The sequence below is a fragment of the Antennarius striatus genome, chromosome 14 (assembly GCF_040054535.1).
Source record: "Antennarius striatus isolate MH-2024 chromosome 14, ASM4005453v1, whole genome shotgun sequence".
NCBI lineage: Eukaryota > Metazoa > Chordata > Actinopteri > Lophiiformes > Antennariidae > Antennarius > Antennarius striatus.
The window spans coordinates 2,012,389-2,028,419 of NC_090789.1; the positions used below are offsets into that span (position 1 = coordinate 2,012,389).

Below are 16,031 nucleotides of genomic sequence, written 5' to 3' on the forward strand. Positions count from 1 at the left end.
CAGAACTGAAGGAGCCTCTTGGATGAGAGGCGAAAAGTCTTCATGATACTGTCTTAAAGTCGGTGAACACAGCCTGACTTTCTTGTCCCCAATTCAGTGCCTGCATCACATGGTCTAACTATAACCATAAAGACACTGACTTTATCTGGTCTATCTGCCACTGTCTCTCTGACCCTGTCCTTATCTTCCTTTTATTTCTTGTCCACCCAACCGGTCAAGGCAGATGGCCGCCCAAAAGAGTCTGGGTCCTGCCCAGAGTGTCTTCCTCAACGAGGGAGATTGTCGCTTATGCTTGCTCTGGAGGGTTCAGTTGGGTTTATCTGTCTGTTAAAGCGCTTTGAAATGTCTGTTGCCATGATTAAGTGCTATATAAATAAAACTTGATAGATGATTGATTGATTAAAGTCCAGTGGATTGACTTTGACAGCTTTGGATAACCATGACCTGGATAACTGAGAACCTACACAGACAAGAGAAAATGACTAAATGAAGAAATATCTCAGCTAAATGGCTAACTAGCCGTTGAGCTGAGATATTTCTGGATGTCAAACTGGATAATTTGAGTTCTATACGTCGTTTCCGACTCAATTAGTCGACACAAAGCTGCTTTTTTCGGTCGACCGTGACAAAACGATGAATGTACCTCTACCCCTGTGTTCTGGTAACACAAACATAAATGTATGGCGATGCCTTCAGGGCACGGCAGCGTCAGGGGAAAGGTTAGCACTCGCTTTCTTCATCCGCTGTAGGCGTGTGGAAGCCAAACACTCATTTTGTCGACAAATTAAAGACATCAGTCTTCATTGTGAAGGAATTTCTGTTGAAACGGGCCTTTTTAATGCGTTTATTTTAATAACAGGAAAGTGTTCGACTTTAATATCGACTGTCACTGTTGTTCCAGGATTTTACGACTATTAAAATTTGCGTTTCTTCTCGCCTCTCTGGTGTCTTTTATCTCTATATTCGGCCAAGGAGACCTTCTGCTAAATTGGGCGGTGTGCGCTACCGTTGATGGGCGTCGCGCGATCCTTCAGGCTGGAGCTTGGCCTCTTGGGAGACTAGAGAAGTCTTCTTTTTTTTGCTGGTACAGTAGTACAGCGTGACTGCTGTCTTATTTCACACACAGTTTCTGTTTGTAAGCGTGATTTGTGCTCGGAACAATCGTCGCCCTGTGGGTTTATTATTCCAATGTGTGTGTTGGGTCCTGAAATGAAATCTAAGCCTCTAATTATTTGTTTTCTGGGTACCTTTGTTGTTGAAAACAAGTCACTGAGTCCGACCTCTACTTATTGTACATGTAAATTACTACTGTGCAGCTTTATATTTGCTTATTTACCCCATGCTTTTAAAGCCTCTTTACCTCTGTGGCTGCATTGGAATAAATTGTCCGCTCATGAGCCGCCGGACTCTGGTTCCATTTATTCTGACGTAAACCTTTATCGATAATTATACATGCAGAAAAATATTCTTAATTACCAACAAACAGTTATTGGTGAAGTTGGGGACAGTTTTAATTGCAGCTATTAAATACATGTCATTACCTCCGCGGTATAAAGGCGGGGGCTATCGTCATCACTCTGGTCCATCTGTCCAGTTCGGTGGAGCGTGACTCATAAACAGCTCAATATTGTCGCATATTTCTGTTTTTTTGCTAAATAGAAAATGTCCTTTAAGAGTCGACCAACATTCAGACACGGTTTGAACACTGTTGGAGCAGAATTTACCATCATCACAAAGTAACAGATGTTTGAAGTCGATTCCAGTTCTCATATCATATTTGAGACATTACAAACCAAAGCATTTCTTTTTGTGCCGTCTGTTTAGTTTAAACAAATCAGGATATTTAAACCGCTCTATTGAGATAAAGTGAGAAAGCTGCTGTAGAACCAATAAATTGTCTCCTGGAAAGCGTTGTTGGGTTTCTTCTAGTGTCTGGTAGTTTAAATAGAAAGAGAAATTCGTATAAAAAGACTTTAACGTGTTACAAGATGCAATTAAAGTCATGCTGAATGTAAACCAGTGATCAGTTTGGCCTAAGCTAAGGAAAAAGGATCAGTTCAGATAAACAGTTTTATCAAGGTCTAAATATTAATGTTATAGAGAATAAATGTTTCTCTTTCCATTCATCACATCTACGACCCTTGAATTCAGCGATGTGAGCACCTTGATCTTCATTAAACGAATGATGCATTCAGTATTATTTATTTTATACCTCTATATTCCTATTGACGTACCAAAAATCTAAAATATGACACTTAAATAAACAATGACAACAATAACTCATCCCCCTGAGCTCCGACGAAGATATCGCGGATGCCGAGCGGGACGCGTTGAAAGGGCTAGACTAACGGCTAGAGCCGCTAACCGGAGGAGAGTCAAGCCCTCCGTCATCATGGGGAACGTGAACTCTCTAACCGAACAAGTTGGACGAACTGACGGCGCTGTGCAGGACTGATCATCGCTACCGGGAGACCAGCTTGTTGGTGTTCTCAGAGACGTGGCTAACTGGCGACGTGCCAGACGCTAACGTCGGACTAACCGGCTTCTCCTCCGTACGAGCGGACCGGGACACGAACACCGCTGGTAAGAAGAAAGGAGGTGGATTAATCATCTGCACCAACGATAGATGGTGCCATCCGGGACATGTGACGGTGAAATCAACACTGTGTAACCGTGATCTGGAGCTAACAGCTGTTAGCATCAGACCCTACTACCTGGCGCGTGAATTTTCACACGTCATTGTCCTCGCCGTCTACATCCCTCCACGGGCGGACCCTGAGACGGGACGAGAGACCATCTGTGGGACCACCTCTGCTCTTCGGACCCGGCACCCGGAGGCGCTCGTCATCATCACCGGTGACTTTAACCACGTCACCTTGGACTCATCTCTCCCCACAATGGTCCAGTGTGTAGACTGTCCCACACGGAGGAACAGAACCATCGATCTGTTCTACGCTAATGCTAAGGAGGCATACACCGCCACCCCCCTCCCTCCACTAGGTAAATCAGACCACAACCTAGTGCACCTACAGCCCACCTACATCCCGCTGGTGAAACGGCTGCCAGCAACAACACGACAGGTCAGGAGGTGGTCCCCGGAAGCAGAGGAGATGCTGAGGGACTGCTTCCAGACCACCAACTGGGATGTTATTGTGGGCTCACACAGGGAAGACATTGAGGGGGCAGCTCAGTGTTTTACAGATTACATGAACTTCTGTGTGGACAACGTGGCCCCTGTCAGGACAATCAGGTGTTACCCCAACAACAAACCCTGGGTAACCAAGGAAGTCAAGGATGTCCTGAACAGGAAGAAGCGGCCGTTCAGGAGCAAGAATGAGGAGGAGATGAGGAAGGCCCAGCAGGAAGTGAGACTCTGCCTGGGGGAAGCCAAGGAGGCGTACAGGAGGAAGCTGGAGAAGCAGCTGGGACACAACCAGGTGCGGGAGGTCTGGAATGGGATGAGAACCATCACCGGACACGGGAAAGGGCGCAGCACTGTGGAGGGGAACAGTGAATGAGCGAATGAACTAAACAGCTTTTTCAATCGGTTCAGGCCCCCACCACTCCCAGCTCCTCGTCCCAGGCTCTCCCGGCCCTGCAAACCGCTCCACTTATGCTCCCTCCTCCTGTACTTCCTCTCCTTCCACCCCTGCCATTTCTCCCGAGCCCACTCCAAGAACTGCGAAGCTCAACGGCCCCACCTCAACCACTGGACTTCCAACCTCACCACAACCTCCTGCTCCCAGCACGACGTAGACCATCATCACTGCAGACCTGGTGACGACAACGCTGAGGAGGCTCCGTCCCAAGGCGGCTGGATCAGATAAGGTCTCCCCAAGACTCCTCCGAGCCTGTGCTTCGGAACTAGGGGACCCCCTGCAACAATTGTTCAACCTCAGTCTGCGGCTGGGGAGGGTCCCGTCACTGTGGAAGACCTCCTGCATTGTCCCTGTACCCAAGAAAGGACTCCCTACTGAGCTCAACGACCACCGAACGGTCGCTCTTACCTCCCACGTAATGAAGACCCTAGAGCGACTGGTCCTGGAGCTCATGCGTCCACAGGTGCAGGGTGCAATGGACCCTCTCCAGTTCGCCTATCAGGCCAAGGTTGGGGTTGACGACGCTGTCTTGTACCTCCTCCACCGCATACTCTCCTACCTGGACACCCGGGGCTGTGCCTTCAGAGTGCTCTTCTTTGACTTTTCAAGTGCCTTCAACACCATCCAGCCCCGGTTCCTACAGGATAAACTGACCTCCATGGCTGTGGACCCATACCTCGTGAGCTGGACTACCTAACGGACAGACCCCAGTACGTCCCTATGAGGGACTGTTTATCTTCTCTGGTGACCAGCGGCACGGGGGCGCCACAGGGGACCATTCTCTCCCCCATTCTCTTCACCCTCTACACATCAGACTTCAAGCACAACTCGCATACATGCCACATACAGAAGTACTCCGATGACACCACGATAGTGGCACGTGTCCGGGAGGGTGATGAGGGGGGGTACAGGGCATTGGTGGCTGACTTCGTGGAGTGGTGCCAACAGAACCAGCTCCAGCTCAACGTCTCCAAGACAAAGGAGATGGTTCTGGATTTCCGGCGGGCACCTCCCTCTCCACAGCCAGTGATCATCAAGGGCAGTGAGGTGGAGGTGGTAGGAAACTATAAGTACCTGGGACTGCAGCTAGACAGCAGACTGGACTGGTCACTCAACTCCAACTGTGTGTACAAGAAGGGGCAGAGCAGGATGTACTTCCTGAGGAGGCTGGCCTCCTTCAACATCTGTCCTAAGCTCCTTTTCATGTTCTATCAGTCCGTAGTCTCCAGTGTGCTGTCATACGCCATTGTGTGTTGGGGTGGGGGGGCCAGGAAAAGAGATATGGACCGTCTGAACAGACTCATCCGCAGAGCGGGCTCAGTGGTCGGGCTGAGCCTGGACTCTGTGGAGACGCTTCTGGAGAGCAGGACCATGTCTAAAATTAAGGCCATCATGAACAACACCAGCCACCCCCTACACACCACCTTCTCCCAGCAGAGAAGCACCTTCAGCGGCAGACTGCTGTCACACAGCGCCTCCACAGAGAGGCTGAGGTCCTCCTTCGTGCCCCGTGCCATCAGGGGGTACAATGACTCTCTCAGGAGGAGCGGGGGGGAGGTGGCGAGGTCAGCACGGGGTTGAATGGATTTTATTTAATTTAATTTTATACTGTTTATATTTTAATTTTATACTGTTTATATTTTAGTTACAGTTTAGTACCGGTATATAAGTCCTGTTAGTGCTGCATGTGTCTGTTAGTGTAGTGTATGTCTTGCAGTATGTCCTGAGATGTCAGTGTTTCTTTTTCTCCTGGTGTTTATCCACCAGTGAGCAGTGGATATATACAATTTCCTCCGGGATTAATAAAGTAAATATCTATCTATCTATCTATCTATCTATCTAAAATAAATAAATCTAGCTCTTGTTCAGTCTGTCTTGTTTCCCTTATCCGACCGAGATTTGATAAAAACCGAAGTTCTGAGTGTAAAAATGTTGAAATAAATAAAGTTTAGAGAGTGGGTCCGTTTTAGGTGTTTGACACACTCGTACTTTGAGGTGTTGTGAGGTGTGGATCGGCTTCACAGGTGTTAAACCCCCCCGAGTCGCACATCGCTTGCCTGTAATACTCTAATTACCCTGGCATGAGGCGACGTAGGCGACTGAGGTGGCTATCCATCACGAATTAATTAATGAACCCAGGGTGCAATAAGTCGTGTGCACATTTTGTGTGAACAAGTGTGTGTGTGTGTGTGTGTGTGTGTGTGTGTGTGTGTGTGTGTGTGTGTGTGTGTGTGTGTGTGTGATTGAGACTCTAGCCCAGCTGTCACAGTCTTCCTCTAGTAAAGTCTTATCTTATATGCGAACAGATGAAGAAAGTGTTTTATTCCAGCGGACTTCACCGGGGGAGAATATTAAAATATCTGAAAATGAAAATGTGAGCAGCACAGGCCGTCGGTTTCATCCCAGCAGTAGAACTTGACTTCTTTTTTTTTTCCGGGGGGTAACTTCCTGTCCAATCCACTCACATCACACTTTCAAGCTCCAAAGCCTTCGCTCTCATATTTTTAAGTTAACAGGGCAGTTTAGCTTGAAGACGTAACGATCTGAATGCCCCCCCCCCACTCTAACAATATAAGAGGGATGCATTAAGTTGGTGGCGACGACGGCTGCTGAAGGGTCAAATTACTTTTACTTGTTCTGGAAGCGCAAGAAGCACAAGAGATTTCAATTTCCTTCAAATATTCTCATTACAGAGATGACGGCTGCCAAAGGGGTCTCAGACCCTCATTTAATTATATCCTCAAAAGGAAAAAAAATCTCAATTATAACAGAATACCTAATTATTACCCTGCCCGTATTGGAAATCGTCCTCGGATGTAAGGAAAATGAGAGGCCTATCATCCACTAAGCTGCAAGGACAGATTCCACTTGTCGTGGCGCCGCTGTTGTTAAGCACCCGAGAGCATTAGAGGGAGGACCTGTCACGGCTCCAGACCTGAAGGAAATGAACAGAGAACAAGATATGACAGAGCACAAACCTGTGTCCTCGCTCGCTGCCTTTTTATGAAGGGACGCTGATAACTCCGAGGGCGCCGCTTGGCGCGAAAAAAAAAACAAACCTCACCAGCTCAATCGTCGTACATCAGAAGAAGCCTTCTGCCTCAATAACAACACAAATTATTTTGACCAACTGCTGCGGCTGCCATATCGTTTTTCCAGGCAACGTAGCGTATCAAGACCCGTTTTCCCCTAGAATAATCAAACTCCAGCCAGTGACCGTCCACCTATCACCAGACTTGATCTTTTTCCTTACACGGCAGCCGTTTCCATCATTGCTGAGATGTAATTTCCCAGTGGGTGATGGGCGACGTGGAGCGAAATCCCGACGCAGTGTAGCGTCGTGGAGCCACCGTTCGGAAGTTGGAAGGCCCCTCTTTGTTGGAGGAATTTGCATTCAAATCATTGAGTCTGAAATTGGTTCAACCTGTCTGGGATGGGGGACGATCTCCTGTGGGTTCCCGCCGACGGTTAAGTGCAGTTTTTATAACCACGGAATGCTAATGGCTTCTGATGAAAGGTCTAACTATATTTTTCAGAGAGCTCCGCCTCAGGAAATTGGAACCCACCCCACACCCTCACCTGGAGAACCCTAGATGAGTCCCATGGCACTTTCCTATCATCAAGATACATCGCCCTGCTAAACCTGCCAATTCCTCCCCAAACTGAAGCAAAGTGAGTTGAAAGAGTCTCAAAAACACCAAGAAAAACAACTGAAGAGGGAGTCGACAAACTTTCAACCGATTCCATTTGTTTTCTATTGATTAAAATCCAGGTTGATTAAAAGTCTCCCCTGAGGTTGTATCTGTATCTCCACCCACCTTCTAATTCAGCTGATGTTCATTACACTGTGCAGTCAAATTAAGGCTTTTTTTCCCCCCAACAATGGCGTTATATTAGCGAGTCAGAGCTCTGTTGTCGTTGCGAACTTGCGTGGAGAAAATAAAACACAACAGTCTTCATGTCCCAACATGTAGACAGGAAACCCGTCTTCGGCTGGCTTTAAAATGTGAAGCAAAGAGGGAAACACTTCTCTGAATACTGTATCCAGATGTTCTCACATATCCTTTCAGTCTCTGAAGCTTTCAGAATCTAAAAAGAGGTGAGAAACTATTTATCTTCTCTAACTTCTGCAGGAATAACTTCGAATATGCAAGGTCTCGTCTTTTCAAAGAAACCTTTGTCTTCTACTGTCGTCTTGCATTTGAACAACTTTCATTTTTTGGGTGGGGGATTATTATTCTAACTCCACTTTTCTCGTCCATTTGTGCTCAGTATAGTATAGTCTTGGTTTCTTCTGCGACAATCAATCCTCAAACATTCTGTTCCAAGGCAACTCTTGACCTGAGCCTCCACAGCTCCAAATACATCTCGACAATTTACCGACACCATGAAATCCGATTAAAAATGCATTTGGACATTGATCACCTGATGCACACGGATTGATCGCTACTCACAGAGCAGCCTTGTTTCGTTTTTGTCCAGCCTGTTCTTTCACCTTCAGCCCATCGGCAACCATATAAATGTATTGATCAATACACCCACTCATAGTCACGCAAACCATTAAACATCCTTTCAGCGTTTCTCCACCTAGTTGCATGACTCACGGTAGGATTCCCTGGGGCTGAAAGTGGCCATCGTACCCATCAGCAGGCCGATACGGTTGGAGAGGTCACTGCAGACCTACGGCTTATGAAGCCAGTTGAAAATGCCAAGAAACTATTGATGCCCTACAACGTGTTCATAACGCATATAAAACACACAAATGTTCCAAAGCACCTGAAACGGCCGCAAATTAAAGCTGGAGAGAGAGAACAGATAAAAGGTAAATTTGCACCCTTAAATAAGTGTTATTCACACGTTCCTATTGAACGCAACAATAACCGGTGCAAAGCTACGAGCTAACTAAAGCAGTTTGAAGCACCTGTGTGATACAATGAACGCAAGAGAAAGACGCATTTGTATGCAAAGGGGCAGAGATAGCCCAGAGACGGCGCTGCAGGCGGACGGACGTGCAAGTAATCAGGTATCAAACCGTCTTCCTGCACGCAGGCGGGCGGGCGAATGCCAGGAACTCCTGTCTGAACGCCAGTCCCGCATGGATGACCTAGAACGCCGCTCACATTAGCGCAGATCAACTCCCGTGGGCGTCATCGCCCTACGCAACAGCAGCAGCAACACATCTGAATAAATGACCCAACTTCCTGACTTGTGGCTGGGTCGATCAATCTCGCCCTGGCGTTTCGTCTGCAGACAGATCGCTCCACCGTCCACGCTTCCTGCGTGTTATCCTTCCATTCCACCAGTCTCTCAATTACGCCCACAGTAACATTCTTCACACTTTGCAGTCTTCTCTTTCCCTTCATCTATTTACAGATTTTGTCTCCTCCATCACTCACTCTTCAACACTTTCCCTAGCAATTAGCATAACCGCATCCAAGGCCAGATCCTCATTTCTCCCCAACCCGTCGCCTCCCAGAGTCGTTTTCTGACTCCCCCCCCTCTAAAAAGAGGTTGAAATCTTTCTCTAGGAAAATGGGACGCCCTTCGTCTCGTCAGTGGATCGGTTCCCTCCTGGTTCGGATAATTATCCAAGATATTCTACAATAGTCAGGTCTCTCTGTCCCACAGCAGATTTCCTTCCTGCTGGAAATGGGATCAGATCCCTGGTTTTGGCGTCCTTTGAAAACATGAAAGTCTTCCAGTTCGACAAAACGCCTGTTCCTGCCGCCGTTATCAGACGTGACAAATCCGACCTCTTTTACAGCACGAAACAAAGGAAGAAGTCAAAATATCACAAACTGCATGCATGTTCCAATAATCCAATGACATTTTCATTTACATCAACATTTATTTTACCAATTTTTTTTATATTTTTTATGCTTACTTGCAAATATATGTGATATTTGTGCATTTCTTTAACCAGAGAAGTATCCACCTAAAAGGCCTAGATTACCACTACCCCTCCATCCCCTGAAGAACCGGAAAGAATCAAGAAGTAGAGCCAATAGAGGACTGGGATTAAGCTGGAATATCCTCAATGTTCTCGGTAGGATTTCAGGTCTCCCTGCCCCACCAGGACTCCCCCTCTGACTCTTGCTGGTCCTGAACCGACCCAACCAGCCTGACCCGGTGGTTAATGAGCCCATCGAGCAGGACAGCGCCTCCATTCAACATTGATCACCGGGCCTCTGTACCTCGGAACTCCCGGGGAAGCTATTTGTCACGGCAATAATTTATTTCCTAGCACAGATGATGATGTCCTGGGGACAAGGTTTGTTTTTCATCACACGGTCTTGGGGCCTGACAGACACCCTTCCAGGGCCGAATCAGGGTCGAACTACGGCGGCACGCAAGGTAAAAGAATATTTCATCCCGATGAGCAGGTCAAAGGCATGGCAATTTAGCAAGGATGCGGTTTCATCGAGGCGTCCTGCTACATCGGAGGCAATCGTCACGACGTTGTGATTTAACGAAGGAGTGGGAGAGCGAACGAACGCTCTGCCGCCGTTTTGATCATGCCGATACGGGGTGCCCAATTATGGAGATGCGGCCTGCCTCCCCAGCGAGGCCAAACACCTGAAGGTAGGAGGTGGCAGGAGCACGGGACGCTACACGTGGGCGGACGAGGCAACCGCTGAGCTCCGTTACTCCCGCGTGCTCGCAAGATGTTCCACATCTCCCCCCTCTAATTGGCAGATGGCCTCAGATGTGAGCTGATTTAATGGCCTGTGCGTTTGTGTATGTGTGTGTGTGTGTGTGTGTGTGTGTGTTTTCCTGCCTCAGCCAGCCATTAGCAGGGACATCTGTAACGAGTTGGCCTGGCGCTCTGCTGAGAGCGAGCCGAGAGCAACGCTTTCTAATGGGGGGTAGTGTGATCGTGATGGACTTGGGCGCTTATCAAAGCACTCCGAGCGATTGCTTTTGAGTTATGATAATGGAGACATCTTGTTTCAAATTGTCCGCGGAGGAGGGAAGAGCTCAAATAAATCATTTGTGTTGTTTACCGTAGAAAAAGAATCCAACCGTCTGCGACTGCGACACCAGAGCAAGACATTTCTGGTGTTTTATCTACAAAAAAACCAACACATTCAGCACAAATGGACTCTAAAGTCTTTCAAACTGATCTCATTCCTCAACCATCTGCACCAAATGCTGCATTCTAGTGTAAAAACACGACGATGCCCAACCGGAGTTTGACACCAAAGCCTCCATTTCCTGCTGCTGCCTCCTGGACTACCGGGGGCACGAGAAGGAAGGCGCCGCATCGCTGAGCAGCCGAGGCCTTTGGAGGGTTTTATGTGCATGTAGACCGAGCGGTGGGGAAGTGTCACGAAGCCCGAGGCCTTTTACAGCTTGATGACCATCAGTATTCTTGCCCTAGCCTCTGAGGATTTGCCTGCTACCTGCAAACTGGGTCAGTTTTTGCATTATTTAAGAGATTTGTATCTCGCCGTGGAGGAAGAGGAGGATTCGCACACGCAGGCATGTGGACCCACACCTGCACTTTGTGCCTCTCTCTCCTCACACCCACAAATTTGAATCCATTAATATCAGCACATATTTGTCTTTTTAAAACACATAAATGACAATTTAAAGCCAGAAAATGTGCGATGAATGATTGCAGCCAGCAACCTTACCCGTGGCGTGAAAACCATTCCAGACGCCGAAGGACTAATTAAAAGTGATAGATAGGACTAATGCCGATTATGACACTCAGAAACCTAGGCGCTTCCACACAGGCTAATACATTCTGTCTCACACTGACGGGATTAACGGCAGGCATAAATCTAGAATAGTTTTAAATGTGACACTGAGAAAGTGGCGGCGCCGCCTCCGCCCGCCTCCATCGCGGCTTCCAGCCGTCGTCTCGACGTTTGACTCCAGGAAGCCTCTGAATAGATGACTTTTAACCCACACCCGCATTTACAGTCACACCATATCCAATCATCTACTATCTGATGAGGGACCAGGGGCAGATAGAGGAGGAGGAGGAGGGCGTCTGTAATGAGATGCAGGGGGAGAAGGAAAAAAGGGGAAATTGAGGGGGACAAGGCGCCTGCGGAAATATGCGAGAGGAAAATATAACCAAGTGTGAGATAGAGACGAGATAGGGGAGACCCACCTCTGAGGTGAATACAAATGGACACAGATAGAGGAGGAAGAGGAGGAGGAAGAGGAGGTAAAAGAGTGAGAAAGATGGATTCACTGGTGGCTAATGGGAAGACAGAGACAGCGGAATCCTCATCGATCTCTGCCCCACAGATAGTCTTCTTCTCGTTCAGGTGGGGGTTGGGGGGGGGCAGGAGGCTCACCTGAGGGAGGAGGAGGAGGAGGAGGGGCGAGCAGGATTATGCAAGTTTGAGCTGTGGAAGTGCTGCCAGGACAGGTGGGGGAGGTGGGGGTGTTGGTTGATGGACAGGTGGGAAGGAGGGTAAATGAAAAGCGCGTCGCTGATGGGATGCGAGGGATGGATGGAATATGGAATGGTGGTGGGGGGGGGGATCAAATATTTATGGAGTCACCACTCTGTATGCAGAGCAGCGTGGGAGGGAAGGTTTCCCTGTTGGGATGCATTACTCTACCCCCCCTGATTAAAAGACAGAGACTTCAGAGATGCAAACAGCTGTTGATTGTCTGCGCAAAACGCCTCGAACACCGACTTGTAAACGCGGGTAATCTGCGCAGATTCGACAGTTTGAGAGGAGAGTTGATAATCCGCAGTGAGGGCGGACAGGTGGGGGGGCACTTACTGCAGGTTCGAGCTGTTCCAGTACACCGCATGCCGGTCGTTGGCTCTCGATAGGTGCAAGTTGGAAAGCGCCAGCGTGAGGAGGCTGAGGGAGAACGTGGAGAAAGCCATAATCCCGACGCGGCTCCAGCCCCTGGTGCCCCGGCTTCCTTCTGCGTCTCCACTGGTGGACGCGGCGCTCACAACATCCCAGAGGTCAATAACGTGTTGTTAAGTTCCCGGTTGCCTCAGCAGGAGGGGTGGGGGGGGTGGGGGTTGCGGGTGGGGGTGACGTCTCGGATCAGACTTCTCTCTGCTTTACGTGTTCAACTCCAATCCCATCGCGTCCTGACGCGTTTGGACACCTTCAGTCGTCCCCCCCCCCCCTCCTCCTCCCGACGCGTACGGTACAGCGCTAGTTTTGGAACTCAGCTCACACCGGAGAGCAGCGATGCGGGCGGAGATAAGGCAAACGAGAGGCTCCCACGTTCACGCGTGGGCAGCTGAGGTCGGTGCGTCTCGCCGCTCCTCCGCCGGACGCGTTTTTGCGCACCTGCCGCTCCGCGCGTCAGCAGCAGCAGCAGCGGCAGCCACGCGCTGCGCGCACAACGCTACGAGCCCGCCCCTCTGACGGGGTGGGGGGGGGATGGGGGGATGGGGGGGGGGGTGCTCACGTGGCCATATATCCTGCAGCCCCGCCCCTTTCAAAACATTGCACCGCGTGCGACTCCGAGCGCCACTTTCTGGAGCAAAATGGATGAAAAGATGAAGAAATGATGGAGCGAGATGGAGAAGTGAAGGGATGAGGCACAAACTAATGAAGTCATGAATCAATTCATTAAATAATGAAGTCGATGTGTCGACGTTATCACGCAATCTATTAGCCGTTAGCATGCTAATGGAAATCAGAAGAAAATCCGCTTGAAATGTCGAGAAATTGGAGAGACGGAGCATTCAGATGTTCACCATTAAGAGACCGACCAGATGGGTTTTTTTTTTTAATTAATATTTATTGATAAAGCTGAAATCACCTGAGAATGAAAGGAATTTGGAAATGCAATAAAAACTTCAATTCAAACTTTTTTAATACTTTTTTTTAATATTCCAAACGTCTTTAGCTTTTTCTGTAGTTTCGTGGGGGCTGATCTCCACTGAGGATGAGGAGATGACAGACCTCCTGATGTCTCCCCAGGTGAGGAGACATCGTTAGAAAGCTTCATTCTCCCTTCTTGGTCATTGTCCCGTGTGACTGTCAGATTATTAACACGTTTATGAAATCAAACATTTTGGTATTTTCGTGGCTCGTATCTCAAATAACTCGTCGGTGGAGCGGCTGGTGTCTGGTCGCACTTGGCCGTCGTTAAATGTTAGATTTGACATTCAAATGGGGGTCGCAGTTAGATTTGTGAATTATATTAAAATCACGAAATTAGCACCGCCATAGAAACCCTTACAGTCATAGTAATAGAACCTGTGTATGGGTAGTTATGAGTGTGTGTGTGTGTGTGTGTGTGTGTGAATGCACAGGCGTGTGTTTAACACTGAAATATAGACGGAGGGGGGAGTGAATGAAAATTCGAGACTTTAATTAACCTTTTTAATTTGGCCACTGGTGGTTTAACCACTCTATCTGTGCTAACGGCAGCCCGCGGTATTAGCAGCTCAGTTAATTCCAAATATTAAGCATTAGCCTCGGTTTGATTAACTCTGCCAATTTCATATCTCGTAATGGCGTCCCTTTTGGGGGGCGCGCGTGGGAGGGGGGCTATTGGTGATATTCACACCCTTAAACCCCTTCCCAGCCGCTGCTGGTGCGACTTTAGCCGGGGCGACCCGTGACCTCCAGTGATGAACTCACGTTCATTAAACCTGTGAGATGAAAGGTCAGATTCACACTGGGGGGGGGGGGGGTTCGCCGTCGACTCCCCATCAACTCATCGGCGCCGCTTTACTCCTTTCCTGTTGTTTTTGTAACCGATGACGCCTCTCTCTCTCTCTCTCTCTCTCTCTCTCTCTCATGCCCTCCGGGCCTGTTGCCGTGGCGACTGGAGTAAAGGGGCGGATGGAAGAGCAAGCATCATCTCTTCACCCCCTCCCCCCCCATCCCTCCAACTCTCCTTCTCTCTTTCTGTCCCGGCACCTTTCTCCACCGGATCACATCCCTCCATCCCCTCCAACGTTTGTCATCCGTTTTTGTCGCTTCGTCCAACCGACCATCCCTCACTTCCTGTTGTGTGCACCAATGAAAGAGAGGCGGAAATGTACAGAGTGACATCTCACATGAATGCACATTTATGATGCTTGGTGTGTGTGTGTGTGTGTGTGTGTGTGTGTGTGTGTGTGTGTGTGTGTGTGTGTTCCTTTGCACCATGTGACAATCCGTTACGGACACTTCCTGCTTCCTGCAGCGGCAGTAACACTAACCGCTAACTCGTTACCGCGACGACGACTCCGTTTTGCGATTAATTCATGAACAGCAGTTATGGGCGTATTGATTATTCCGATCATTTGTTGTCATCAATCAGCTTCAACGCTTTCATATATCCTTGTTTACATCAAATCGATTTCCCACCAACTTCATGCGTCAGCGATATTTCTATTTCTTCTTCTTCTTCGTTGGTGCTTCTTGATTCTTCCTCCTGGCTCCAATCAGTGATTTCTCTCATTTCCTTCCCCCATCTGTTCCTCATTTCACTACGTCTCATTTCGGAGCCCTCTCAGCTCTAAAGTTTAATGGATTTAAATAAGTTTTTTTTTTCCTCTTATTGACTGGAACGTCCGGTGCGTTTGATTTATCGCTTTCATCAGCTGAAATGTCAGACTCTGAATATAAATCAAATGTGACAAAAGTAGCGACAGCAGACGTTTTTTTTATTTTATTTTTGCAAAAACACTTTAATCACATTCAAACATTTTACAATTTTACATTAGATGAAAATACTAAAGTGTTTCAGAAGAAAAAGAAGATTTTTTTTTTGCAAAAAACTTCAATCACATTCAGAACATTTTACAATTTTTCATTAGATTAAAAGAACTAAAGTGCTTCAAAAACACTAAAAACCAATAAATGAAAGGAAATACAATTTAAAAATTAGTGCATTATAACAGGAAGTTTGCAAAAGTGAGGTGGTCATCAACTAAAGTGCATAGGACATTTTTGTGACACCAGATGTTCCTAAAATTATTCAGGTCTTTTGTCATTTTATAGAAACCAAATTCCAGTTTTAAGCGACATCTGATGTTACAGCAAAAAACAGTAGCTGCTTCTTGAACGGTATTGTTTTCAGTTCTCCTCTTCCTGGTCACATAAATTCCGAGTTTTGCCTCTCCAGAAATAACATTTAAAAGCTGCCACTTTTTCCTGATTACTAAAATTTTCACTGAACAAATTAAAAACATTCGTTAGAAGAGTGAAGAGCACTGCAAGTCTCCCACACCCACTGAAAGCATGAAAGACTGTCTCCTGAAGGGGACAGAAGGGACACTGGCTGGACACCGCAGGGTTAAAAACAGAGAGACATCCAGCACTAGTGGTTCCTTCAGGAACCAGAACAGAGTCAGAGCTTTTTCCTGGGCTGCTTTATAATAGGGCCCATGAATTAAAGACACCACGATAAAACGGAGGCAAAGCGTTTAACTTTAGAGACTTAGAGTCCATTAAAACCAGAGCAGCATCCAGGTCCAAGTCACTCACACGTCTGGAT

The 16,031-nt window shown here is 47.8% G+C and overlaps 1 protein-coding gene across 1 annotated transcript in view; it reads right to left on the minus strand.

The window, feature by feature from the left end:
* The window catches only part of efna3a (ephrin-A3a), a 49,648-nt gene extending 37,175 nt beyond the window's left edge, over nt 1–12,473 (minus strand). Inside the window, exon 1 of the mRNA XM_068333435.1 lies at nt 12,350–12,473. Coding sequence (XP_068189536.1) covers nt 12,350–12,459 — 110 coding nt within the window. The 5' untranslated portion in view covers nt 12,460–12,473. The remainder of the gene's footprint in view (nt 1–12,349) is intronic.
* Nucleotides 12,474–16,031: the final 3,558 nt, after the last annotated feature.